Source organism: Amphiura filiformis, chromosome 15 (genome assembly GCF_039555335.1).
Source record: "Amphiura filiformis chromosome 15, Afil_fr2py, whole genome shotgun sequence".
Taxonomy (NCBI): Eukaryota; Metazoa; Echinodermata; class Ophiuroidea; order Amphilepidida; family Amphiuridae; genus Amphiura; species Amphiura filiformis.
The window spans coordinates 52,863,792-52,891,453 of record NC_092642.1 but is presented as its reverse complement, the minus strand read 5'-3'; the positions used below and the strand labels follow the sequence as shown (position 1 = coordinate 52,891,453).

The following is a 27,662-nucleotide window of genomic DNA, read 5'->3' as shown; positions in this document are numbered from 1 at the left end:
TATCCAATAGAATGTGACAGTTTAACTCTAAACTAAAATTCATAACATTACGATTTACCAGTCTATACAATAAGTGTATATCAACATGATCATCAAGACTTACCTTTTCTTGGACTTTGATCCATTGTTTTTGTTTGATGTCCAATTTCTCAACAATATATCCAGTGACTGGAGAACAGTTATCACTTGTTGGTGGCGACCAAGTAATCTCAATCCTCTTCCTGTCAATGTTCGTAACTGTAGGTGTACTCGGCGCATTCGGTTTATCTATGTGAAAGTAAATTAAATTGGGAGAAAGCGGCTCAGTTCGACTTTTCGGTAACAATTATTTTAACATTTCTCACATTTACTAACTGCGTTTGATTTTTGTATATTGTTTAAATATGACAATATCATAGAGGGTTCTTGGGTTTTACTTATATTTTATGACAAATCGAGAAATCACATATTTTATTTGTTTAAAAAAGTTTACCGTAAGGTATTATCTTGACTGAAGGTTGACTCCAATCACTGACACCGCCCTTATTACAAGCTGCTACACGGAATTGATATTGATTGCCCACAGTCACTTCACTGACTTCAAGTTTGGTATCGGTTATCTCCTTTGTAGAATGCAAAAGGAAAAGTAGTGTTTGTCAGTATATTTATTTGATATCCAATAGAATGTGACAGTTTAACTTTAAACTAAAATTTATAACATTACAATTTACCAGTCTATAAAATTAATGTATATCAACATGATCATGAATACTTACCTTTTCTTGGACTTTGATCCATTGTTTTTGTTTCATGTCCAATTTCTCAACCATATATCCAGTGACTGGAGAACCGTTATCACTTGGTGGTGGCGGCCAAGTAATCTCAATCTTCATGGCGCCAATGTTCCTGGCTGTAGGGGATCTTGGTGCATTCAGATAATCTATGTCAGGATGAATTGAATTGGGTGAATGGTGAAACTCACTGAGGTTAGCTTTTTGGTATGTATTCATTATTTCTAACATCTCGAGGGTTGAGAGCCAGAAAGCGTTAACTCCCAAGGGATTCCTTTGTGAGTTACGGCTTTCTGGTTCTCAACAGCCTCGATATAAATATACATTAATATATATAAAACATCTTAAAAGAAAACGGCTTTGAGTAGAAAACACTTCACTTATTGCTGGTAGAATATGAACATGTTTACACAAAGTATAGGGGCTAGTGCTGACTTGGGTCAGATCGTTGGACATAACTTATTACCGAGTACTGCATAAATGCTAGTTCCTGTTGAGTAGTATGTTCTTTGTATTCATATTTTGATATTTCATTAAGATTGGGTAATATATACCCAAGCTCTCCCTTACAAAATTTTATTTAGTATATTCTCAAAACAACTCAAACTCCGTATTCAGATTCCTTGACTCATTTCCATTTCAAAATGTAAACTGTTACATGTATATACTTTGCAACTGATTAAGTCAAGCTGAATAACTTTTCAGACATTTTGAGACTGAACACCGGACACCCATGAAAGCCTCATAGTTCAAAAATAATAAATATGTTTTCACTCTAGTAGATGGTGACTTTCCGTTCTCTTGTTTCTTTTTCTTAATTATTAATTCAGTGCAGCATTTGTTCCTGGGGAAGAAGTTAAAATTCGCTTCAATTCATGACTCCTACACATGGAAACAAGTCAAAGTTGATCACTTGCTACTATATTTGTTTACATGATGCACAGAAAAATTGTTGCTCTGATGGATATCCAAAGCAGTTAGTACTTGGTTCAGTTGATGGCCCAGTCCTAAGAAATTTTGGGATCATTTCCCCCTAATTTCTTCTAATTTTATGCAGCTCCGACATCATACGTCTAGCCATCATGATGCCACCAAAGTCACATTGGGTTTGACACCCTTAACCCCATCAGCAATAATTGGCATGATATAGTTCAGTTGGTTCAGTGAACCATGCAGATTGTTTAATTAGAATATAAGTGTGACCTTCCAACCATCGGATTTTACCATGTTCTTAGTTCGGAGGAAACGCATCACATGTTTAACCTTACAATCTGGTGTGAATTTTGACTAAGAAATTACAACACAAACTCTTACCATATGGTTCTTTAGCTGTAATAACATCTGATGGTGAACTTTCCTTTCCAACACCTGCTACATTCACAGCTCGGATACGAAATTGGTACTGCCTGCCTGGAGTCAGATTCTTGATGGCACAACTGGTCTCAAACACCTGAAAATTGTATTCAATTGGGGGAAAATAGTGAGCATTGACAGTCCGATATAATCACAAGTTGAAAATATTGGATTATATGACATCAAATTTGATATTCATGCAGTAAAGCTGATACAGCATGAAATATATGACTCTTTCATTCTAAATCCATGAATTATACCAAATTTGATTAGAAGAAACAAAATGAAGCAAGATTTTCACACAGAAAGGTACCTCCTCCTTCTTATTAGACTTCTCCGTAGTCCACTTGCCATTGTGCATATTCAGAATTACCTTTGCATTTTTAAAAACTCCGATTGTGTGCACAATTGATAGATTTTCCTGATCTATTCAGTCACCGTCGCCTCTGTTAGCTTGATACCCAAGTGGACTACTGACATTCGATTGCGGTCAAAATGCTTAACACAGGCCCCTATGGCAAGAATGTCGGATTTTTGGCCTACTAAGAATAGCATGATGTAATGCATTTCATATAAATTAACCAATTGTGATGCAGCATTTGTGTAGGCGGGCCTTACCATTTTCCCGATAGTAATCAATTTCATTTGCATTATTGTGACCTCATTTTATGCTGTTCCGTGGTGTTTGGCTCTCTTGCGGTAAAACTTCAAAGTTTGTTTATATGTGATGAACCAGTGGAAGAAATACGTTCATGCACGTGTCATGTCAGTGGTACAATGTACGTGTGTGGATAAATCCTGATCGGGTAAATAACTTCAAAAGTGTGTCTCTACCGCTGTAAAATATACCTAAATTAATTTATAAACATAATTATTTAGCTCCGCTGTTTAGAGACGGACCATGACATGGCCAATATCACCCGAGACTTCTTCAGGGAATTCTGCTGATGAGGCCGGGTAAAATACAAAAAACTGCGATTCATCATGCATTCTCACTAGGATGTGAAAATTGTAAACTGGTTCAGGAAGAAGTCCTTCATCATTCCATGGCTGGTAAAGACGTTTTCACCATTCTACTCAGATTTTTAGCAGGGGGGGCTCACAAAATGGAATTTGTTGATGACCCATTCTTTAGGTCAGAAAATTTTGCCAAAAATACCTAGTTTCCTGGATTTTAATGACATTTTTCACTTCACCTGAAATTATTGGGGGGGGCAGGGGTGAAGAGTATTCTAGCCCCCCTTCCTAAGCTACCAACTAGGCCTAGATATAATATGGGAAATATATTTTCTACCAAAGCAGCACCGTTTGCTAGGACTTTTTTTTTGGTGGGAAATCCCAGACTAGAAGAAGCACACAATTTGAGTTTACCTTGGGAAGCAAAATATGAACGCATTTACATCGATAGTTCTAGCCAGGGACAATATTGTCTTCAAGGAAAGAAATTATTTGCGACACATGGAGAACGATTGTGCGGATTATTAAATTATTGTGGTAATCATTTTTTAAAGATAAATATTTCATAATAACGGAAAATTAGTTCATGCCTCTCTTAATCCGTCTATATTTGTAGCTATTTTAGAATTTCGGACATGAGGCTCTTTCCGTCTTTCGGCATGCCATTAAATATCAAAAGCACCTGAAGTAACTAGTGTTAATTAAGGGGGCCGGCATTTTCTTCCAAATTAACAAAACATTCGCGTCAATAAAATTGCGACCCCACCCCCTATTTCGGCAACAAAATTTTATTCCTCCCCCCTCACCAATACACCTTAGCCCTTAAACAAACTAAAATTGTATTGAAATCAGTCTTTTTGAATTAAAAATAAACAAACTATCTCACCAAATATTTTATGACCCCCCTATTTTTCTTTCCAAAAATCTATGACCCCCCCCCCCTCTTCCCTAAAATAACAGAAAAGTCAACATTGTGTTGTGATGTGATCTTGCCGGCCTATTTTTAAAAACAATGTCCTGTCTCATGCCAATATTTTGCACTCAGTTGTGGGTTTGTCACCGTGTGTGCACTACACAAGTGAGGTTCGTGATACCTGTAAACAGGCCAAGATAGATGCTATATGCAAATTAGGGGTATTTTCTCCTGCTGATCGATTTTGGCAAATAAATTGCTGCACTTTCCCACGGGGATGACAAATAGTTGGCGTTGTATAATTTGACTTTTCCATACAGGTATTTCTTATTTATTTGGGTTATTATTCGATATTTATCACAGTAAATACAAAATATAATCTTGATCGATTTGTACCACCGTTGATTTTTCTTTAAATAAATTGTATTATCTTTTGCCAAATACAAGAACCCCTGTACAATTATGGACGAGACGGAAACTATTCGCTGTTTCTGATTGGTCAAGGGTGGAGCCAATTTTATTCTCATCGTAGGCGCCACTGATTTAACCGCAATCGTTTGTCCATAGTCGTATTTTTAAAACAGACTGCTAGAAAATCACTGGTAGGCATGAAGGAAGAAAAAAATCAAAAAATATTAAAAAACAAAAGTAAGGCAGGACACAAATGATCACTTAGAATGCCTACATCTTGGGCAACTAGATTTGTTTATAGACTCTTTATTACATTATAATATCGAGATTGATAACATAGGCCTATTTCTAAATTTCTCAAAATTCGACTATGGCATAGTCTACCTTCTTATAGTCTAGACATGCTACACATTGAATGGAATTCTGAAATATATCTGTGCATTATGCATTTGCTCTCACTCACTGGTGCAGATGCAATAATATTTATCCATCACATTTCTGACTGGCCACTTGTAGCTTTTAATCAGAGCCCTCATGATATGGCATAAGTCCAGTCTAGTGACTAGGGTACAAACCACACACAAACCCTCTGATCACCACAGGTCCTGAGACTGCCCGTCCCCTCTGATCGCGAAATATTTAGTGACCACTACAGGCACATCTAGAACAGCTCAGAGAGGGTAGGTCATGGTATTCACATTTCGTTTTTAACATGACAACTTTATTGAGGAATAATATCAAGGCTCAGAATCTGAGCTAGTAATAGTCAGTTGTAATGATAGCTAGTCTCATAACCAATGTTTTTAAAAGAGATAATCTTTACCCCTTGCCCAGCCACTGCGTAAACTTGCAAATTATTCTAAGCCTTGATTCGCAGGCACATCTAGAACAGTTCAGAGAGGGTAGGTAATGGTTTTTACATTTTGTTTTTAACATGACAACTTTATTGAGGAATAATATCAAGGATCAGAATCTGAGCGAGCCACTTGTTCAAGGAAAATATAAAAACTAACCTTCTTGCCAACTGTAAACCAAACTTCTTTACTGATATCACATTTCTCAATAACATATGATTTCACTTTAAACTCGCTACTCTCTTTGTTTGCTTCAGGCGGCGACCAGGTCAGCTTAACACTTGTCTTGTCGATGTTCACAGCATTAGGGGTGCTTGGTACACCGGGACGATCTAGTACATACAAAAATTATCAGACAAAGGGAATTAACTCAATTTGTTACAAAATCAAAATTAGCTTGAATGCATGTGATTCTGAAATATTTAAAAACTAACACTTTCAAGTAAAACCATAGCCACTGTCTTTTCTTTGACATTTCTCAAATTCTCAAACATTAACCTTTAAGAAATAATAAATTGTTAAGAGAAATTAAGAGAAAGGAGGGGGAAGAAGGAAAAGGTTGGACTGAAACAGAAGAAAGATCAAACAGAGAAGGAGATGGATAAAGAGGGAAGCCAATGCATCCTATAAGGATATATATAGCATTGCCTTTAATGTTTCTTACCAAATTTCACAAGTTTTTCTTCCACCTGTTTGTACTCCGCCTCATCTATCTTGGTCTTTATTTTGATATCCTCTGTATCTCCAACCACTTCCTTTGTAAGCAATGCCCTCTCTAGTTGCTTGTTCAGAGTGTTGTCTTTAATACTTTGCAAAGTAGATGTCAAGACTATGACATCTCCACATTGGACGATAAACTGGATAGAGCCATCTGGACTTCTAAGGAACTTCACCAATATACAGCCAAGAGGATTGAATGTATTGTTGACTAAGTTGGACAAGATTTGAGGCTCCAACATCCGTGAGAAGATTGTTTTAGTCAGTTTGCTGCGGTCTACTGAGGCACCTTGAAGATCCATTTCTATTTTGATGTCTGAGAAAATAATATAGAAATTAACATGTTTGTAACTAAATTAATATTGGTCATTTAAACGTGACGTAACCATTACATTATGAATTTATGGCCATTATTTTTCATAAAATTATTGCACTAAACGTATATTTTCAGTACAATAATAATACAATAAAATAAAAGCTAACAAAGACTTATACCACATGCATATCCACCCTCTAACACATGTTGTTTTTGTATCAGAAATCTGACCTAATACTGGTATGTTATAGGGCTATTTTTGTTGACATTTAATATCTCTAGAAAGCATTCCCAGGTGGCCATTTAAATACCTGTATGAAGATTTAACTGTTGGCAAACATGTGTCACCCAGTGTTAAACACAGTACTATGAAGTCCTCTTCAGATGTATTAGTTTGCATTAGATACACTCCTAGATCACATAGCAATTTGATTTTAAGAAAATACTCCGAATATATTGATAATGCTTATGTACAACACATAAAGTGCAGTGGGTTTTATAAAGCAATATATTATAACATTTGCTGAGGAGGAAACCCTCAATATTTTTCAACATTCTGATATTTATACAATTGTAATGTACTTTAATAAACTAACATACAAAATCAAGGCTTTATGTGTTGTAGTTTTGGGACAAAATCTGAGATTTAAAATAAAAGGATGCAGTATGTCATTTAATTATTACGATTGAAACATTAATCAAAAACATACAAGATGTTCATAACACTAGTATGTAAGTACATTGTGTGCGAGAAGGTCATAACACATCATCAAAGGATCGACCTCAGTCAAGAGGGGGACATATTTTGTGGAAAAGAAATACAACTCTATTTCTTAGTAAATGTTACAATTTTGCTTGAAGTAGGTCTATAGGTGTACACAACAAGAAATAAAGAACATACTTTCACTGGTTCCAATGTTAATTCAAATGAAAGATGATAATGATTAAGATCATAATGCGTGATTACACTTGGTAATGGACAAGTAGCAAATTATGATACTTGTTTAGGTCACATGCTTCACACAATTACAACTGTCATACATGTGGCCAACCTCAAGGATCCAATTGTAAAGTGATTAACAAATCATGATTATCTTCTCACCTTCAGGCTCGGCCTTCTTGGGTATCTTGGATAGAATTTGCTTGGAAGAATCACCAGTTGATATTTGTGGAATACTTTCAGCTGCTTGTTGGGTATCTTCACTTGGCTCTCCAAGCTTCTCTTGAGTTGTATCTTGAGAACGGCTCTTTGAAGCAGAGTCTTTTACTATAGCTTCTCTCACTCCATCTCCTTGTTGAGGAATTTCTTCAGCTTTCGGTTGCCTGAAATCAGATTCTAGCTTTTTTGCTGCAATTAAATATTAAAATAAGAATATATTTTACTTCCATATTTTTGTTTAGAATTACAATGTAAAAAATAAAAATGAAATGATGTTTCTGCATATAGTCAAACATTTTTGAGTAAATGTAAAAGGTCTGGATTTATTTAAAAGCACATCCACCAGACACCAAATATTATTACAATAATGAGATGAATACTTGCTTTTCATGGTTTTGTCTCTAATGTACACTACAAATTATTTAAAATTCCTATTGCGGCTGCCTGCACAGGTACACTATCGCCAAAGTATACCACCAGCAGAGTAGTTGTGCATTAGCAGCAGAGTACCTGTATAAGTATTCTGTGTGTACCTGTCAGGTACCTTGGCAATGGTGTACCTGTGCACTCAGCCACAATAGGAATCTTGCAGTGTATATGAATGCACAATATTAAATCTTTAACATAGGGCCTAATGTGACAATATAAATTCTTAGAATTATACAGGCTTCATCATTCATATAATTTTCAAATTAGAATAAGGACCTTCATACCTTTGGTAATGTCAGATTCTAGATTAAAAACTTCAATGAATAAATCGGGACGTTCTTTACGCAGAGCTGACATAAAAGCAAAGTATGCTTTTGCCTGTTTTCGTTGCATCATCTCCAACAAAGTCATAACCTTTTCCCGAACAGCTGGTTTGTTTTCTATTGTGTGCTTGTCATCCTGGATGAGCATGTGATCTTCATACATGTCATCAATGACTCGTGAGGGGTCCAAAAAGTTGCAGAGAATTTCCGTAGCTTTTCTAAGTATAGTCTTAATGTTCTCCAATTCTGTAATAAATACATCGTGAAATAATAAGTGAAATGACACAAACTAGACCTGTCATCATTAAAGAGGAACATGAGATGACTAGGGTCATGCATGTTAATGTGTCATATCACTTACCACCAATTACAAAATATAAAACTTTAATTTTATACAAGATGGAATTGCATGTCTTGCTGCCTAGTTTGATACAAAACTCTCAATCTTGATAGAAAAAAAGTGGGGATAAGATTATTGGTCCAAACAACCTCCTTAAAACAAAACTATATGCCTCCATGCAATGAATGTAAACTTACCCAGGATTGGCGTTGTTATTGCCATATCAGAAAGAGGACTTATGGGTCCATACTTGGAGCCATGCAGACCCCGTACACTAAAGCCATACTTTTGGTAGTGCTCTAATTCCTTTACAGTATACATGGTACAGGGACTTTGAGGTATTACATGCTTGTTCCAGTTGCCACCTGGCCCACCTGCTACGTACTCTAGCTGGTATTCCTGTATTACTTGTCCGGGTTCATGGGACCATTCCACTGTCATCTCTGTAGTTCCGATATTCATTTCATTTACAACAGGTTTTTTTGGTCCATTTGGTACCTGCAATGTATTCATAACGAATATGTAATTACCGCTATCATAATAACCAACCTGGATTCCAACAGACTGTCTGAAGTAAATAATGTGCCAATGTTAGAATGTTTAAAGTATATTTCTTTAAAAAAAATTTCTTTCTTTACTCAAGACTTTTATCATTTGAAAGCATATGTTTCACTAAAGGAGTGATCCATAATTATGTGTGAACGGCAAGCATTTTTAGAGACTCAGACGGGGACCAAGTATTTTTGCTTGGAAAGCAATTTTGGGCATAAGAGTTTTTGGGGACATGCACATTTTCGATATTACACCTAAACAAGATGTGAAAAAACGGTAGGATATGCTTAAATTTCCTGCTCACAAGACCCAAAAATATGGTATGTGTCAGATTTTCTGGCATTTTGAATGCACGCCAAAGATATTTTTGGCATGTTGAAAAGGAGTCCAAGCCATTTTTGACAGTCAATTTCGGGAATTCACCCCACACATCCTGGCATCAGTATGACGAAAATCTGGTCGTAACCCCGGAAGTGAAGCAGGATCGTTCCTAAGTTCATAGTTTGTCATTTCAGTGTGAGTTTTAAGCTTAACTAATGATTTTAACAGGAATTATCGTGCTAAAAATGACCTCTAATAAACGCCCCGTTTGGAAAATGCAACGCCCCCACGGAGCCTTTAAAGTGTTTATTTATGCTTAATCAAATATATAAAACACAAAACGCCAAAATCAAAGTCATATAGAAGCATATCATTACTATTCAGTTATTTACCAATGTGTAGCATGGTTAACTATGTAAAAGAACAAAAAGTGTTGACTTATAGAAGATCATATAGTACCTCAGTTTCAGTGCACAGACAAAATTGAGCCAGGTATGCCATTACACATATTTCATCTGCTTTTCCACTCTGCATATCACTTGCTTTGATGACCTATTGAGATATAGCAATGACAGCAATGTATAAATTGTTAACAACTACTTGGATTGAAATATCTGCCTCCTGATGTTCTGCCCTAGCTAAGTATAAAACAATTGAAACACTAGAAAGAGCTACAGGCAATATAACATCATTATCTCAATATTTCAACCACTGAAGTAGCTCTGTTAGTTACATCACCTCATCAGTAAATCAAATTAGCATCCTATTCCTTTCTCAACTTTGTTCGGCTTATATATAATTAGTGACAGAAAATGACAACATTGTGTATTGATATTGCGTTATGCGTGACTGGCGAGCGCTTATGTGAATTTATGTGAGCGTAAGTTGGGACTTAATTGACATAATGCGCAGTAACAAAAACAAATAATTTTCACCCATTATGAGCCGAACAAAGTTTACATGGCTCAATTCTTAAACAAGTTCTTATCAGATTCATATATCACTTGTTACAAAAATATTGCATTCTTTGATAAAAATAGAAAAACTAATCCAGGGATGGAGGCATGTAAGTAGCCTGCCCCCATGCAAAAATCGCAAAGTTGGTGATCCAGGGTCAAGTGGATTTATTGATCTCCTAAGATCAGCCCTCAGGGATGTTACTTTATAAACCCCTCACAACCATATGGTTCCTTTCATTCCGATACCTGGAATTCTTTTACTCGAAATTTGAACAGTTTCTCAAATGAATGAAAGTGCATAGGTTCATATACAGGGTGTCCCAAAAAACAAGAGGCCCCTCATTGCGCCTTCTTTTTCTCCTATTTCTGAAAAGTTGATTAAATATATTTTGGTATGTAAAGAAACCTTTAATTGTTAGCTTTAATAAACCAAAACAATTTTTGAAGATATGCCCTTTTGATTATAAGTACCCGTTATTCACTCTGTCCACGGATAGCAAACAGAGTGGTTGGGATGGCTCATGCTGTGGAGTGGCCTGCACGATCACCAGACCTCACACCACTTGATTTTTTTCCTTTGTGGCAAAATCCAAGATCTTCGCAAACGTATTACTGAATGCATTCGCCGGCGTACAAGGATGGTACTCAACGCAATTGATACAATGAGGACCAGGGCTGAAACCTGTATTTGCCAAGGAGGCAACCAGGTAGAGGGCAGAGCAGCACAGTAAACTGATTTCAGAAGAACCAAAGACAAACCAAACAGCCTTTTAGGGCTACCTTTTATCATAAAAAGAGAAAAATACTTATGTTGTAAATAAAAAAAGAAATCAAGAAGCAACAAAGTAAGAAAGTAAGAAACACAATAAAACAAAAAGACATAAATAACCACGAAAAAATAAGTAATTGCAAGTAAAGCAAAAGAAGTCTCATTCGGCATCCACTTTACCCACAAATTAATGACACTATTAACAAAATCCATTGCCCATAAACATACCGGTAAATCCCATTCCATAAATAAAGTTATTTCATAAAGTTATCATTGAGGAATGTTTGATATTCATGCATGGTATGTGTACTCCTTTTTAATCTTTGAAGTAGCCAAACCTTCTCCGTGGACAGAGTGAAAAACGGGTACATTTCTTTAAAAGAGCATATCTTCATAAGTTGTGAGCCGATTGATATAATTGTTTTGATTTATTAAAGCTAACGACTCAAGGTTTCTTTACATACCAAAATATTTTTCAAAAGCCTTGTGGAGCCATGGTACTACGAACAGTAAAGGTACTGGTATTTTGTTTCACAGTAATTTTGCTTACTCATCAATTGAACACAGTGTTGTTGATAATGATGGACGGTATATTATTGGTGATGTTAAAATTGCAGATAAAATATTTACCTGTGTTAATATATATGCTCCGACTGATGATTGCCCTCAATTTTTTCGTGAAATTGATACTAATCTAAACCATTTCCAATGTGATCGAATAATTTATGGTGGCGATTTTAATTTTGTTTTTAATTTGGCTCTTGACAAAAAAAGGTGGTAGAAAGCAAACAAACTTTAAGGCAAGATCGGAGGTATTGAAATTTATGGTAAAAAGATGCCTTATTGATATTTGGCGTGATATGAATCCAAATACAAAATGTTTTACATGGAAATCTAATGGTGACCCACCAATACTTTGCCGTTTGAAGAGGTAATACTATAAGATATTCTGTTAAAAAAGCTAAAGAGCGAAATAACGACGATATGCGCAGTAACAAAAACAAATAATTTTCACCCATTATAAGCCGAACAAAGTTTACATGGTTCAATTCTTAAACAAGTTCTTATCAGATTCATATATCACTTGTTACAAAAATATTGTATTCTTTGATAAAAATAGAAAAACTAATCCAGGGATGGAGGCATGTAAGTAGCCTGATATGAATCCAAATACAAAATGTTTTACATGGAAATCTAATGGTGACCCACCAATACTTTGCCGTTTGAAGAGGTAATACTATAAGATATTCTGTTAAAAAAGCTAAAGAGCGAAATGACTTGCAAAAATCTCTTGAGAATGAAATTACAAATTTGGAAATGTTGTATGCACAAAATTCTAACCCTGATGTACTGGCATCTATTGAAGTTAAACAAAGGGAATTGGAATCTATGTATAATTATAGGGCCAAAGGGGCCATGATACATGAGTAGAGCCAGGTGGGTCAAGAAGGTGAAAAGAATTCCAAATACTTCTTAAATTTAGAAAAACAACACTTCACAAAGAAGAGTGTTTGTAAGTTAAATGATAAGCATGGTAATGTTATTACTGGTAGTGCTGCAATTTTGGATGAAGAAGTTGATTTCTACTCTGCACTTTATACAAGTACAATTGATAATCAGGATAGTAAAAGTATTCTCGATAAACTTGGCATTACTTTAAATGATATTCCGAAGGTGTCAAATGAACAGGCCAACTCATGTGAGGGAATTATGACAATTGGTGAGTGTCTCAATGCTGTAAAATCTATGCCAAATGGCAAAAGTCCAGGGTCTGATGGCTATCCTGTAGAATTCTTCAAAATTTTCTGGAACCAAATTGGGCCTATTTTGGTGAAATCCTTTCATTATTCCTTCAATAAAGGTTGTTTGTCAGTGAGTCAACGTAGAGGTGTTATTACATTGATTCCCAAAGAAGGGAAAGATGAAGAATTTTTAAAAAACTGGAGGCCGATCTCCCTTTTGAATGTTGACTACAAAATAGCTGCCAAAGTGATTGCCAATCGAATGAAAAAGAATTTGAATTCTCTTTCTTGGACACTAAAGTCACACGTAACGCTGACGGAACTCTAAGTATCTCCATCTACAGAAAACCCACACACACGGATCAATACCTCCATTTTGTTTCACATCATCCAATCGCTCATAAATTAAGTGTCATCAGGACTTTATTTCACAGAGCTGAAATCGCGGTGACGGATCCCGAGGAGAGGGTGAAGGAAGTCGAGCATATCAAGTCCGCCTTAGGACATTGTGGATACCGCAATTGGACTTTCGGTTTGGCTAAAGCCAAGGACAAGTGTAAGAACACTCCTGACCCTCCTATAATGGCAACCAAGTAGAGGGCAAGAAATCGTCTACTTATATCACCCTACCCTACATAGAGGGGTTGTCACAGAAGCTCCAGCGTATATTTTGTTGCAACCAGCTTCAGACCGCACAATACGTTGAGGAAACTGTTAGTCTCACCCAAGGATCCCACGCCAACAGAGAAGAAATCAGGTGTAGTCTCACGAGATTCCCTGCGGCGAATGTACCAGTTCAGATATCGGCCAGACCGGTAGACAACTGGGAGATAGACTGAAGGAGCACAAGTCAACCGCCCCCAGTCAAGAAACCCTCTGCTGTCGCAGAGCATAAAACAGACTCTCGCCACAATATTGACTGGAAATCCACAAAGGTTTTAGCCAAGGATGATAGAGAGTACCCCGTTTAGTGCGGAGGCCATCCAGATCAAGAAAAATCGCCGAACTAAATTGCGATCAAGGACTGGAATTGCCAACCTTATACAACGCCCTCATTCGACCAAAAGTCGCCAATGGTCAACAAATGGGCAAGTCCATCACAACATCTTAGGACTTCTTCTGATGAAGATGTGTGTCACACATCGAAAATTCAAGGTTAGTGAATTTTGGTGCTGAAAGTCAGTTTAAACTTCTTGAAATTTGAATTCTATTATATCATGTGATCAAACAGGTTTTTTGCCAAATAGATATATTGGTGAAAATGCTAGGTTAGTACTTGATATCATTGAGTATACAGAAGAGTATAATGTACCGGGTACACTTTTCTTTATCGACTTTGAAAAAGCATATGATAAACTTGAATGGGATTTTGTGCAGAAGAGTCTCGAACTATTTGGTTTTGGAAGAGATGTGAAGAAATGGGTCAAAGTATTTTATACAGAAATAAGTAGTTGTGTTGTAAATAATGGTTATATGTCAAACTTTTTTCAATTATCTCGCGGCATTTGTCAAGGCTGCCCTTTAAGTTGTTATATTTTCATATTATGTGCAGAACTATTATCTCTATTCATAAAAATAAAAAGGTGAAAGGTATTGTAATTAATGATAACCATGTTAAAATCACACAATTTGCAGATGATACCACACTTATTTTAGATGGATCCAGAGAATCAATTTTGAATGCAGTTGATATCATTCAAAATTTTGGTACAGTTTTCGGTTTGAAGTTAAATATCGATAAATCCACTTTTCTCAAAATTGGCTCTTTGAAAGATAATGTTGATAATCCAATCCCAGAGGAAAATTATCAGTGGTCAAAAGGCCCAGTTAAATTTCTTGGGATAAATGTCTCTTTGGATAAGACTAAGCTGTTTGAGTTAAATTTTGATCCTCAATTAAGGGCTGGGGTATGAACGTTTGGACAGTATTTATTTTGGGACATTAGAGCACATCAGACATATCGAATTGCATTCTGAATACGAAGAATGTCATTCTGATATCAAATAATTTTGATTTTTTGAAATTAGCAATTTAATACACATTTTATGGCAAATCATTCAAAATTGATATTTTGATATTTAACAGTACTTGAAGTAAACTTTATAAATCTGATGATTTATACTTAAAGTGTATGTAGGTGGGATGAAAAGCCGACAATCAATTGAAAATTTTGACCTTTTCGTATTGAAGATATGGATTTTTTTCCCAAAACACCAAAAAAATTAGGTCTTTTGGGGAAAAATCCATATCTTCAATATGAACGGTCAAAATTTTCAATTGACCGTCGGCTTTTCCTCCCTGCTACATACACTTTAAGAACATATCATTAGATTTATATAATTTACTTTGAGGACTGTTATATATCAAAATTTGAAAAATATCAAATTTTTATAATTTGTCATAAAATTTGTATTATATTGTGATTTTTAAAAATGACAATTATTTGATATCAGAAAGACATGCTTCGTATTCAGAATGGAATTCGATAGGTCTGAGGTACTCTCATGTCCCACAAAAAATACTGTCGAAACGCAATAAACGCTCATTTTGGAGCCCTTAAAGAAGTTAAAAACTGTTTTGGACATCTGGTCCCAGAGGGACCTGACCCCAATAGGCAGAATTACAATTGTTAAATCACTGGCTTTCACAATTAACTTATTTATTTTCTGTTCTACCTACCCCCTCTTCAAAATACATGAAACAAGTGGAGCAAATTATTGTCAAATTTATTTGGAATAGTAAACCAGATAAGGTTAAGAGAGATGTAATGTACTGTAACAAAGAAAATGGAGGTTTAAAAATGACAAATATTTCTCATTTTTGTAATGCCTTAAAAGTGACATGGGTAAAGAGATATTTAGATGACGATAATAAAGGAAAATGGAAAACCCTTTTATACAAGGAACTTTCCAAAGTTGGTGGTAAATGGGTTTGGTATTGTAAACCAAGGTCAGTCAATGATTTCAAGTATAAGAATATTCATAACTCCTTTTTGTGTGAGGTTTTGAAGTCATGGTTTAATTTGATAAATATCTGTGTTGAAAATAATGATGATATTTTATGGCATAACCCTCATGTTAAGATAAACAGAGAAACAATTTATTATAAATCATGGTGTGAAACAGGTGTGAACTTTGTTGGAGACTTAATTTTTGAAAATCATTGGATGACAAATGAAGAATTTCAAGCAAAGTACAGTATTAACTGTAACTTTTTAAAGTATTTCAGTGTAATTAATGCAGTCTCCAAACATTATAAACATCAGCTGACCCCTACTAGCATGCTGGACCGTGAGATACAGTTGATTAACCAACTCAGAGCTGCCAAAAAGGTTTGCTCATTTGCATATCAATTGCTGTGTCAGCAAAGCACAATCATCCCAACAGCTAAGCATAAATGGGAGATTGAATCAGGAGGGTGAAAGTGCATAGGAACAATGCCGGAAACTACGTCACGCTATTGTTCGACCTAGGCTACATATTTTTAACGCATGCGTGTTCGTCAATACAGCTTTAGTCTCCTCCACCTTTGCAACATGGTACGTGGAGTATCTGGAATCTCACTGACGGCGGAGGAGAATAATAGCTGGTCAAACAGTTTAATTTTATCAAGCATATAATACCTGAACAATCACCGTCATTTGATCGATTTACTACAGAATATATTGTATATTCAACATATAATTTTAATATTGTAAACCTGTTAACTTATATATTTGTGTACTAAAGTATAAGGACACGTGAATAAAATCATGTCGAAGACAAAATGGCCGCTAATCCGCCTATTGTCTAGACCTAGGATACATATTCCGAATGAGGGCAGCAGTCTAGGATGCTTATCCCTTCGTATAGATCCCTGATTGAATTTAATTGTGAGAGGGGCATGATGGATGTTGATTGGAAGCAGGTGTTTTCAATGCCATACAGGTGTACAATTGAAACTAAAGATCACTATTTGTGTGTTTGGGTGGAGGAACAACAACAACAACACACCAAGAGATGTTCCATGTGTTTCTTGTATACAAAAAAGCAGACAAACAAAGTATTTTTGATCAGTGACACTTTCAGGATATGTAAAGTGTGTGCTAATGATGACACCTATTGTATTTGAATCGTACCAGAGATGTAGAAACATAGAAATTAATTAAAAACCAAAACACCAGTGCAGCAAAGGCATTGAACAGCTTTCCGGTCACCCAATACTGGTTGCTAATTATGTACATCGGCAACTCTTTTATCCCGACCTATCCTACACTAAAAGGCATTGCAGTGGGTGGGTATTTAACATATGGGTGTATGTTTGCCGTACTCATGATGTTTTGAGCTCTGATATGGGCGCTAGAGCCAAGATAAATCTGGCTAGATCTGTCATTTTGTCTACATACCCGGTAACACTGAGACTAGGTCACTAGATTATCTGGGAGGTCAGACTAGCATTGAACCAATCAATTTTGATCAATTCCAAAGTATAAAAGTGTCGCTGGATTTCATTGGCTCGCTCTAGAGTCGCCTGGGTTTTATACTAATTTATTGTGCATATCTCCACGCCGCCGACAGACTTGATAATTGGTTGGTAAACACATCTGACGGCACAATTCTGACCATGCATCAATAGCCTGTTTATGCATAGTGAAAGTTTGACCAATTAGCGGCGTGTCCACCTTCACAAGCAGCATGACGTAAGTTTACATTACAGCCTATTAGCATAGTGACACCCTCTCATGTCTCGAACATGTATCTGATTTTGTAATGGTAAAATTTTTCGTTTCTTTCTTCGTTCTCTGCTTGCAATGTTTTGAATTATGTTATTAGGACATTATTCAAGTTTGGTAAAGAGTATTAACTAGGATTGCCCATCACTGAGACGAAAACTTGGAAACAAGGATATATTTTAAGTCTTTCAAGTAAAGGTATAAAAATTTTCGCTGTGCAAATTTCACGTTTTATCTTAATAAATGTTCATAAAATTTTGTCTTAGCAAACGAATTTTTGTTTCATCTCTGGATCACCCCCGTAAGTTAACTAACTTTTCATTCATATGTTAATTAGAAGTAAACAAAATAGTAAATAAATTAAGAGAACCCCGGGCGAGAACCATTACTAGTAAAAATATAAAACTCAAATTTGAAGTTGATTCGCGTAGAAGAAAGAAGAATAAAACAAAAATAATAAAGAGAAATGCAAGAAACATAAAAGAAAGAAAAGAAAAGAAAAGAATAGACAGAAAGAAACCAAGAGAAAAGAAATAAAACATTTACATTCAAACAAACCATCAATTGCTCACACCGGGAGATCACCCATCGATTACACGAGTACGGGAAATCCCCTCGATCGTTGGCCATTTAAACCCAACGTGGTTGTTTGTTATGTATCGAGCACGCTGATTGGCTTAGCCATTGTTTTAGTAGTTTATTGGACCAATCAGAAAATTCGTACTTTGCTTCACTGCCAACAATTGTGTGCTGCCAAACCAGGCCGTCGCATTCATTGATTGGCTTACGATTTAGAAAAATCGTCTGTGCAACCAATCACAAAACGGGTTATGGAGCACGTCGGTATAACAATTTTGCCGATGCCATTGACAGCGTGTGTGTTTTTTTGGGAGCAATACATGAATATCGGGAGATTTATCCGCACCAAAAAGAACTAATGAACTCATACGGGGGAATTAATGGCTGCAGGACTCAAACAGGGGATACAGCACGATTAGTTTGTAAGCTTTTGCCAGTACTTGTTGCCTGTCATCATTTATAAATAACTGTAAACGTATACTTGGTTCATGAGTTGTTAAGCTTAAATTTATTAATTTTCATGATTTGATTTTGTAAAAGCCTGTAGTTTTATCATGTCATATTCACTGATTCTGTCATGGCAGGAAAAAGTGGGCAATACGGGAAGCTCATTGCAGGGAAATTTTTGGTTTTTGACCAAAAAAATAAAGAAATACATATGGGAAATATGTCATACTGGAGGGAAATTTGGTAAAACTGGAGGGAAATTCTGGATTGCTTGCAGGGAAAAAAACATTCTGTGTCTGGAACCGATTCATGGATTCGGCTCCAGATGCGTCGCCTACTAGGTCTGTTTCAAAGGCAACTCTTTTGAAATGGAAACAAGAGGAGTTGATCGATACGTACAATAGGCAATACGACTCTGACGGGATTAAGGCAGTTAAACTAAAGCTACCTGTAAAGTTTGCAACAAGTATTGGCAAAAAATAAAAACTCATTACCCATTTGGCAATTTTCGTCTCAGATAGTCATATTGCCATTTTGAAACAAAAATTTACTGAGACACATTTTCACAATGAAGATTTTGAACATTTCTGGATATATTTCTTGAAATATTATTGGTCATAAATTTTGTGAAACGGAGGCTCCAAATAAGGACTCAGATTGCACCAGAGAGCATCTAGAACCCCAGAGCTGGACCCGGCCGTGAGGACTTCAAGCGCTATGCGCTTCGTGATGTGCGCTTCACGCACATATTCGATTCTATATGAGAATCAATTGATTCTCGCAAACTATCTTCAGGAGAACCAACCTTGATTCTCCTCACCTCCAACGAGTCTCAGGCCCTGGCTCGCAACACACATATAGACCATTTACAGTTTGTAAATTAGATTAGAATCCCAAAAATTTGGCATGTTCAAAGGGGGGGGGGGGCAAACATTTTTTGGCGGGCTGAGAGGGGGGGGGGCAAGCGATTTTTGGCCAGCCGTTCGGAAATTTTACCCGGGGGGGGGCTCATAATTGGCTCAATTGGTGCATCAAACTTATCTATTTAGACATAATCAGAGCACTTTGATTTATTTTTGGATCCCCATAGAGACAAAAACATGACATTTGACCTTTTTGGTTATGACTCAAGAATGGTACGTCCTAGATAGGTCAAACTATACAATTTCTGAATGCTTGAGGGAGTCTAGAGGAATACATTGGAATGGTATTTAACACAATTTGAGCAAGTTTGAAATTTGACCCTGGGGTGCAATTTTAGGTGCTCAAAAGTTGAGCTCCTGAATAATTCCAGGAGAACAAATAATTGAGCTCCTCATATTTCTTTAAACAAAGGACTGAGCAACACATATATAATGACGGCAATTACTGACATTTTTGTATTGTCAAATGTTCAATTCATCATTTTGTCACCAACAATATTAACACAGGCAATCATTACGGTACAGATAAACTTTAACTCAAATATTACACTATCGTCCATGATGATTTTGAAGAACCATTAAAAAACATACACCATGCTGTTGTTTTAATGTAAGATGAAATATTTCTATATTATTTCTCCTAACATGCCTAACTGAAGACTAGCCAAGTATCAAAATAGTTGTCAAAATTTCAAAATTCCATTCATATTTCTATTTTTTCATGATTTAAAAGTGTAAAAAAACATATGACAATTCCAAATAGTAATAGAATTTTTGAGACATGCACTGCATTGGGGTAATTAAAAAAGTTTACACTTTTTTTCATATATTCTTTAACCATGTTAACAGTCCATGCTCATATGTTGTATTACTTCCTGAAAGGCCTGTTCAGTTATCAACATAATCCGGCGTAAAACACCTTAAAATTATGTTTTTCTTCCTATAAGTATACTATATAAGTTCTGTATTACACCTTGTAATAAAACCATAGCATAAGTCAATATCAATTGCGAAACTCGAAAAACAATCTACAATTATATTATGTTATTGTTGTATCCATTTTTAATATTTAACTCTTCTTTAAATGTTTTTGTAAACACTTTCATAGCAATTTCCAACTATGTCATCTCTCCATATTCAAAACCAAACAGTCTAATTTCCCAATATTACCAAATGCCCCACCCATCGACTCGTCCAAACACACAAGGTTCTGAACAGAAACAGTATACAACCAGCTACAACCACACACGTTTTCCAAACAATACCTCTCTCCATCTAACACCAACATCAGCTAATAACCGCCAAACCCGAGAACCGTGAAAGCCGAGAACCGCTCTAGTTTCAATTTAGGTTCATCCATAGGATTCTTCAAACAAATGAATTCTTGTTTAAAATTGGAAAAATTGAAAGTGACAGATGCTCATTTTGTAAGAAAGCTAAGGAAACAATGAGACATTTAATGTGGGATTGTCACAGTGTATCAAGGTTTTGGGACAATATTATGAAATAATGTTTTACGGGCAAAGCGAAAGGAAAACAAATTTACCCATGGCGAGAAATGGACGATCCCAATTGTGTATTGTCAGGCCATTGCTTGCTCCCTGCTGTGTGTGTTGTTGTGTTACCATGGCATGGGATCAATAGGTGTCATTGATTTTGTTAACATCTAGTGAGTGATTGAGTTGGATGGGCATTTATGTTTGTCATTTCATCAAGTGAACATCGGCAGAAAATTGCCAAGGTCAAGTCAATAAGATTTTCAAAAATGGGAGAAATGGGTCCCTTCAGCACTGGCGTTTGCGATACAAATACCAAGTATTATTGTGTCTAAGCATTTTATTGTGGGATAAGGGTTATTAAGGCAAAGACTGTGACAGTCTGAACTTAGTTATTTAGTAAGGAGCAATAATTGATAGTTGCAACCTATAGTTATGTTAGGTGGAAGCTTAAGAATGAGGCAAGCAAGACATGTAAGTCTTTTAATTTCACATTTTGAAATGGTTAAAATTGCACCAGGAAGAAGATCGCACAAAAAATGTTTTGATTCGTATCTACATAACAAGAGGAAACAGGAAAATGGTGGCGAGTCAGGGAAAGAAATTAATAACAAAACAAAAAATCAAATCACGTGTCTCTACTGATAGGAGACCCATTACTTGGTTTGGATCTCAAATAGAATCTCAAGTTACACATGGTAATTAGATGTGTTGGCAGGTTGTTTCCCATTTTCTTTCTTTTATTTTATTGCAGGCAATACCAATGACAATTTTTGATGCTGGTGGTAATAAGGAAGCCGGACCTATATGTATACGTACACCTGGACATCCATAATTGCTAGTGACTACTAGACTTTGTGTGAGTCGAAAGTAGACTGTCAGATGCACAGCGAAGCATCGTGAAAACTTTGTGTTATCTGTGAAACTGTACTTATGCACAAGCTCTAATACAGGGGAGAGCATTCATCTGTTTCACAAATAGACTGTTAGAAGTCAGAACTATTGAACCAAATAAGTTACGAAGTCGGAGTCCAGCCAATGGAAAATATAAGCTTCTCTTGTTGTATAAAACAGTATCATTTGATCAACCACAGTTGAACCTTGCACGGAAAATATTAATTTGAGCATTCTTGCAATGGCAAGTAGTGGAAGTTGGGAAGATGTGTTGTGCATGATTTTGCCGTGACCGGCACGTTTCAACATATGAACTAAGGGTCGCATGAACTTCGAGAATGCTAGAAATAAAGCTGAAAATAATGCTGAAAATAAACTTCGAGAAGACTAAAAATGAAGCAAGACATCAGGCAGAATGCTGTTATTGTCCAATGTTTCCGACGCAAATGGAATTAAATAACCCAATCACTGTGTTCCGTATGTGCGGTTGTGCTTCAGTGTACTGTTCAGTGCAATGTGTATACATATTCAGATTACAAGTTCTCTATCCACTACACGCACAACAGAATAATCAGATTTTCTGCCTGAGATAGGCGAAAAGTTTTCTTATGAAAGCGATTTCCAATGGTTGACTAAAAGTACTAAAGCAAGTAACCAGTGCGATGTTGATCATGAGATAGCTTAAACACAAATCAACTTCTTCAGATAATTGAAGAAAGAAGAATTAACTTAGAGAGCATCCAACTTTGCATGGATAATGGACTTTGGAAGTGGAAGTTAAAAGACATTTGATAAAATTTCATTGGACAAATGAATATGGGACTCGGAATATCATTAATATCTGTCTTTCTAAAAATTTGGATCGTATATGCGTTTGGGAGTAAAATCTTACAAGATGTAACAAGGTGTAATTGCATTTTGATCAATCGTGCCTTTTTTAGGCTTACGCTGTGCAGCATATTGCTTGTCGTTCTAAACTGGTTTTGATATATATTATTGTGTGTGTTAAGATGGTAAATTCAAATATTGTTCATATATCTTATTGTATGATTTTGTGAAATGTAATTGAAATCGCATTCCAAGACATTTATTGGTTCCGTACGTTGTGTTCACTAGTGAATGCGTATTGCGGTCTTTTCTCTTATTTAATTTTAGCATAATGCATATTGCATGGCTTTTTGCTTTTCTGTTCTCGAAATTCTGTTGCATTTACGTTGTGCAATATGTACTGTGTGCATTGTTTGCTTTTTGGTGTTTTATAATGTATATTTCACAGTTAATTATATTTTGATCAATCATGCCTTTTTAGGCTTATGCTGTGCAATATATTGCTTTGTCTTTTTAAACTGGTTTTATAATTGGTTTGTGTATGTTTTAAGATTGTAAATTCAAATATGGTTCATATTATATCTTATTGTATGTTTTTGTGGAATGTAATTGCAATTGCATTCTAAGGCATTTTTTGTAGTTATAATGTAGACAAATTTAAGATTATGTCGCACAAGCAGAGGGTAATTTCCTTCACAGGTATTTCCATGGCTCATCCAGGCATAAAACTTGTCTACATTAGGGTTACACCACAGCAGTTAATATCATCATACGTATGAAGTGTTATTATTATGAAATGTATAATGTAGTGTTCACATGTTAATGCGTATTGCGGAAATATTTCCCTTATTTAATATTGCATTGCACAGTCAATTGCATTATGTTCGATCTTGCCTTTTTAGGCTCATGCTGTGCAATATCTTGCTTGTCTTTTTTCACTGGTTTTTAATATATTGGTTTGCTTGCTTATATCAAGGGGTTTCCTCGAACTTTTGGTATGTTTTAAAATTGTAAATTCAAATATTGTTCTCATAATTTTACAAATGTATGTGCTTTTAATACTATGTTTTGTAATTGCGCTATATAAGAAATAAATATTATGATTATTATTGTTATGTAACAATCTATACGGTTGTGAGCACCCTGAGTAAGATATATTGAAGTGCTTTTGCGTTATGTAATAGTATGACAGGGTGGAGGTATTTGAGTAGATTACATCCGGTACGGTATCTCAGCAACACGTTTTTCTGTTGCGTATTTGAAATTCTCATGTTAAAGAGCATTCAGAAGCGTTAATAACAACAAATAGTCAATTGTGCTGGTATTGGGGCGATTAAGTCTGTTTTAACAGGAAGTAGGAATCAACTCCAGGTTGGCATGGGATAGCTAGACTTTGGGGCCAAGTACTATGCCCTCAATTTTTCAAGATTTTTTGTGAGGTTGCGCAGCCGGCTAGTTATCGCGTTGATTTCGGCCAATGTCCTTGTGAATATACAATATAGAGTTCAATGTAACATATAGCGCCAGCGCAATTAGTAGTGTTATTGCAGAGAATTACATGTATTTCAGTCAATATCCAGTAAGATATTTAGTGTTGTTTTATGCTAATGAGCAATTAGTGGCACTGAGACAATTATGGGCAAACTGTGAGGTATAATTCAATGGGCCAACAATAACATTTAGACAATATCCTTCATTGAGGCCCATTTAGATATCAGTAGCGTTATCAAACATATATGCAGATATATGTTTACGTGCAGGTACTTATGGTCAATTAACCCCTTTTTGTATAAAAAATGCAGGATTAAAAGTGGAAAGAAATGGGGGGAGTGCTCACATTATCGTGTAAATCCATGCCAGATAGGCACATGGGAGGTGCCATTCATGCATGATGGCACCCATCCAATAATGGTGAATAAAAAATGTTTACCCAAAATTACAAAAAGGGGGGAGGGGGGGGGTGTAGCAAGTTTCTAATCCAGATAGAAACTTGTGTGGGATTTTTAGATATTCCTTTCGTAAATTATAATGATACACATGCACATGTAGACGAGTAAGTCACAATAATCCTTTTATCCATTGTAACCTCCAGGTCAATTACACACCTGTTGATGGAATCCCAGGGGACAGTCACCCCCGGAGATCTTGAATTGTATGCACCAGTAGTATATATACCTTGTGGGGTCTCAGCCATGATATGTTATGTTAATCAACGGTTTCAGAGTTGTACACTCTGGAATTTAATTCTAGGGGGGTGGGTCTACCCTAGGATAGGTTTTGATCTGTTTTCAGTAGTACAAAGTGTAACACTTTACTCCAGTCGCGGTCACTGGGGTAAGGGGAATTCGATGGCGGCTGTCGTGTTCCAAATGTGTCCAATAACGTTTTTCTCTATAAGAATATATTTTGTTAATTTTATTTCGGCTGAGATCAAAGGTAATTGGTGTTAATTCTGAAACAAATCGCTCAATAAAAGGTAACTTGATGAAGTGCCATCCATGATTAGCAAAATCTTTTGTGTCCTTGTCCTTTTTGGCTTTCTCGGTCTGAGGGTAATAATGTTTTACGGGCAAAGCGAAAGGAAAACAAATTTACCCATGGCGAGAAATGGACGATCCCAATTGTGTATTGTCAGGCCATTGCTTGCTCCCTGCTGTGTGTGTTGTTGTGTTACCATGGCATGGGATCAATAGGTGTCATTGATTTTGTTAACATCTAGTGAGTGATTGAGTTGGATGGGCATTTATGTTTGTCATTTCATCAAGTGAACATCGGCAGAAAATTTCCCCACCCACCACTCCCAATAAGGGTATGGGGGCAATGAAAAGTATATATTAGTGAACACATAATTAAGAGTGATAATTCACTCTCATTAAGTAAAGGGAATAGCGAGAAGTTAACAGCTCAATAACAAACAAAAACAAAGGAAGGGTATTATGATATGTCAATTATGTTGCATTAGCATGGTGATTTCTAATTTTCCTTAGGTGAGTTAAGGCTTAGCAGCACAGGCGAAGAGGGAATCCTTTACAGAAATAGCTGCAAGTAAAGTAGTGAGGATATTATTGTTAAATGTTGTATAAATTACGTTATTGCAATATAGAGAAATACTGGATAAGCAGGAAGTCTCAATAGATCAGGAGTACAAGCAAAATGGTACAAAATTTCAGAATGTTAATTTAAATTAACCAGCTTGTAAGTGCCAAATGTGTTTATCACAGATGCCATAGGTAAGCGAGAGAAAGGCTTTCAGAAATCTTCATATAAGCACAATATCTTCAAGGATAAGGGTCACAATATAATATTGTTCCCCTTCTATAAATTATATATATTTATATATATATATGTATATATCAGTTCTAGAAAATGGAGAGCAGTCAATAATCAATGTATATGTTAAGAGTTATATGTGCAAAAATGTGGTTGCTGCTCAAGTATAGTACATTTATTGAAGATTGGGATTTTTAGATATTCCTTTCGTAAATTATAATGATACACATGCACATGTAGACGAGTAAGTCACAATAATCCTTTTATCCATTGTAACCTCCAGGTCAATTACACACCTGTTGATGGAATCCCAGGGGACAGTCACCCCTGGAGATCTTGAATTGTATGCACCAGTAGTATATATACCTTGTGGGGGTCTCAGCCATGATATGTTATGTTAATCAACGGTTTCAGAGTTGTACACTCTGGAATTTAATTCTAGGGGGGTGGGTCTACCCTAGGATAGGTTTTGATCTGTTTTCAGTAGTACAAAGTGTAACACTTTACTCCAGTCGCGTCACTGGGGTAAGGGAATTCGATGGCGGCTGTCGTGTTCCAAATGTGTCCAATAACGTTTTTCTCTATAAGAATATATTTTGTTAATTTTATTTCGGCTGAGATCAAAGGTAATTGGTGTTAATTCTGAAACAAATCGCTCAATAAAAGGTAACTTGATGAAGTGCCATCCATGATTAGCAAAATCTTTTGTGTCCTTGTCCTTTTTGGCTTTCTCGGTCTGAGGGTAATGGCTGAAATATGTAAATATCAATGTGCAGCTAACATATTTTGACATTTGTCTTGGGTGCTATAAAGATGATATAATTAAGGTTTTCATAAATATGATTATACTTTTTGCAAAAAGATACATTTACAAGTGTAGAGTTCAAGAATTAAAACTGAATTTCTCTGATTTCAAGGCGTGGTTATACTTTATGGAAAAAGTTGAGAAAAATATTGCCTTCAGTAAAGATAAATATGGTGTTCATGTCAAGAAATGGGAACCAATGTATTGGTAATACCATTATAGAAAAGTTTTTGTCGTATATTATGTAAGAATCATTGCTGGCTGATGTAATATTTTTGTGTGTTTTTGTTAATATACATGTTTGTATATTGTTGTTTTTTGTGTCACTTTAATAAAGAGGCGGCGCCAGGGTATTTTGATAGGGGGGCAAAACAATTTTGGAAATTTGTTATGCGGCGCGACAGCACTGCCCGTCGCGCTTGCGCGACGCAGGGGGGTGTCTGAGTTTGGAAAAATTGTCAAAATGAAAGCACAAATGAAGCCATTTGATGCACCATTTTCACCCTTTTTTGGGTTATTTATATATTTTCCAACCGCATATTTTTATCGATTTCATTCACTGGCCCGACTTTTGGCCCGCTGGTTTTAGGCATGGACCTACTCAATTACGTAGTAAACCCAACACCTTTTGGCAACAGAATAAGTTTATGGTACAAATGTGCATAAAGTGCGCGAAAATTTGCAATATTGAAGCTAAAGCTGGTGAAATATGGTGGAAAAGTTAAATAAAGTCGCGCGAAAAGATCCACTTTGCGAGTGTATAGCGATCTAAAAAAAACACAGGTTTTTTATGCTTTTTCAGTCAGAAAAGACCAACATTTAAA

At 35.9% G+C, this 27,662-nt stretch overlaps 1 protein-coding gene across 1 annotated transcript in view; it reads right to left on the bottom strand.

Moving 5' to 3' along the window:
- LOC140171035 (uncharacterized) overlaps nucleotides 1-27,662 on the bottom strand; it is a 108,995-nt gene that overhangs the window by 8,346 nt on the left and 72,987 nt on the right. The window contains exons 8-17 of the mRNA XM_072194216.1: nucleotides 9,875-9,967; nucleotides 8,740-9,040; nucleotides 8,164-8,448; nucleotides 7,394-7,639; nucleotides 5,923-6,291; nucleotides 5,418-5,590; nucleotides 2,085-2,220; nucleotides 756-919; nucleotides 473-602; nucleotides 104-267 (exon numbers count right to left, since the gene is read on the bottom strand). Coding sequence (XP_072050317.1) covers nucleotides 104-267; nucleotides 473-602; nucleotides 756-919; nucleotides 2,085-2,220; nucleotides 5,418-5,590; nucleotides 5,923-6,291; nucleotides 7,394-7,639; nucleotides 8,164-8,448; nucleotides 8,740-9,040; nucleotides 9,875-9,967 — 2,061 coding nt within the window. The remainder of the gene's footprint in view (nucleotides 1-103; nucleotides 268-472; nucleotides 603-755; nucleotides 920-2,084; nucleotides 2,221-5,417; nucleotides 5,591-5,922; nucleotides 6,292-7,393; nucleotides 7,640-8,163; nucleotides 8,449-8,739; nucleotides 9,041-9,874; nucleotides 9,968-27,662) is intronic.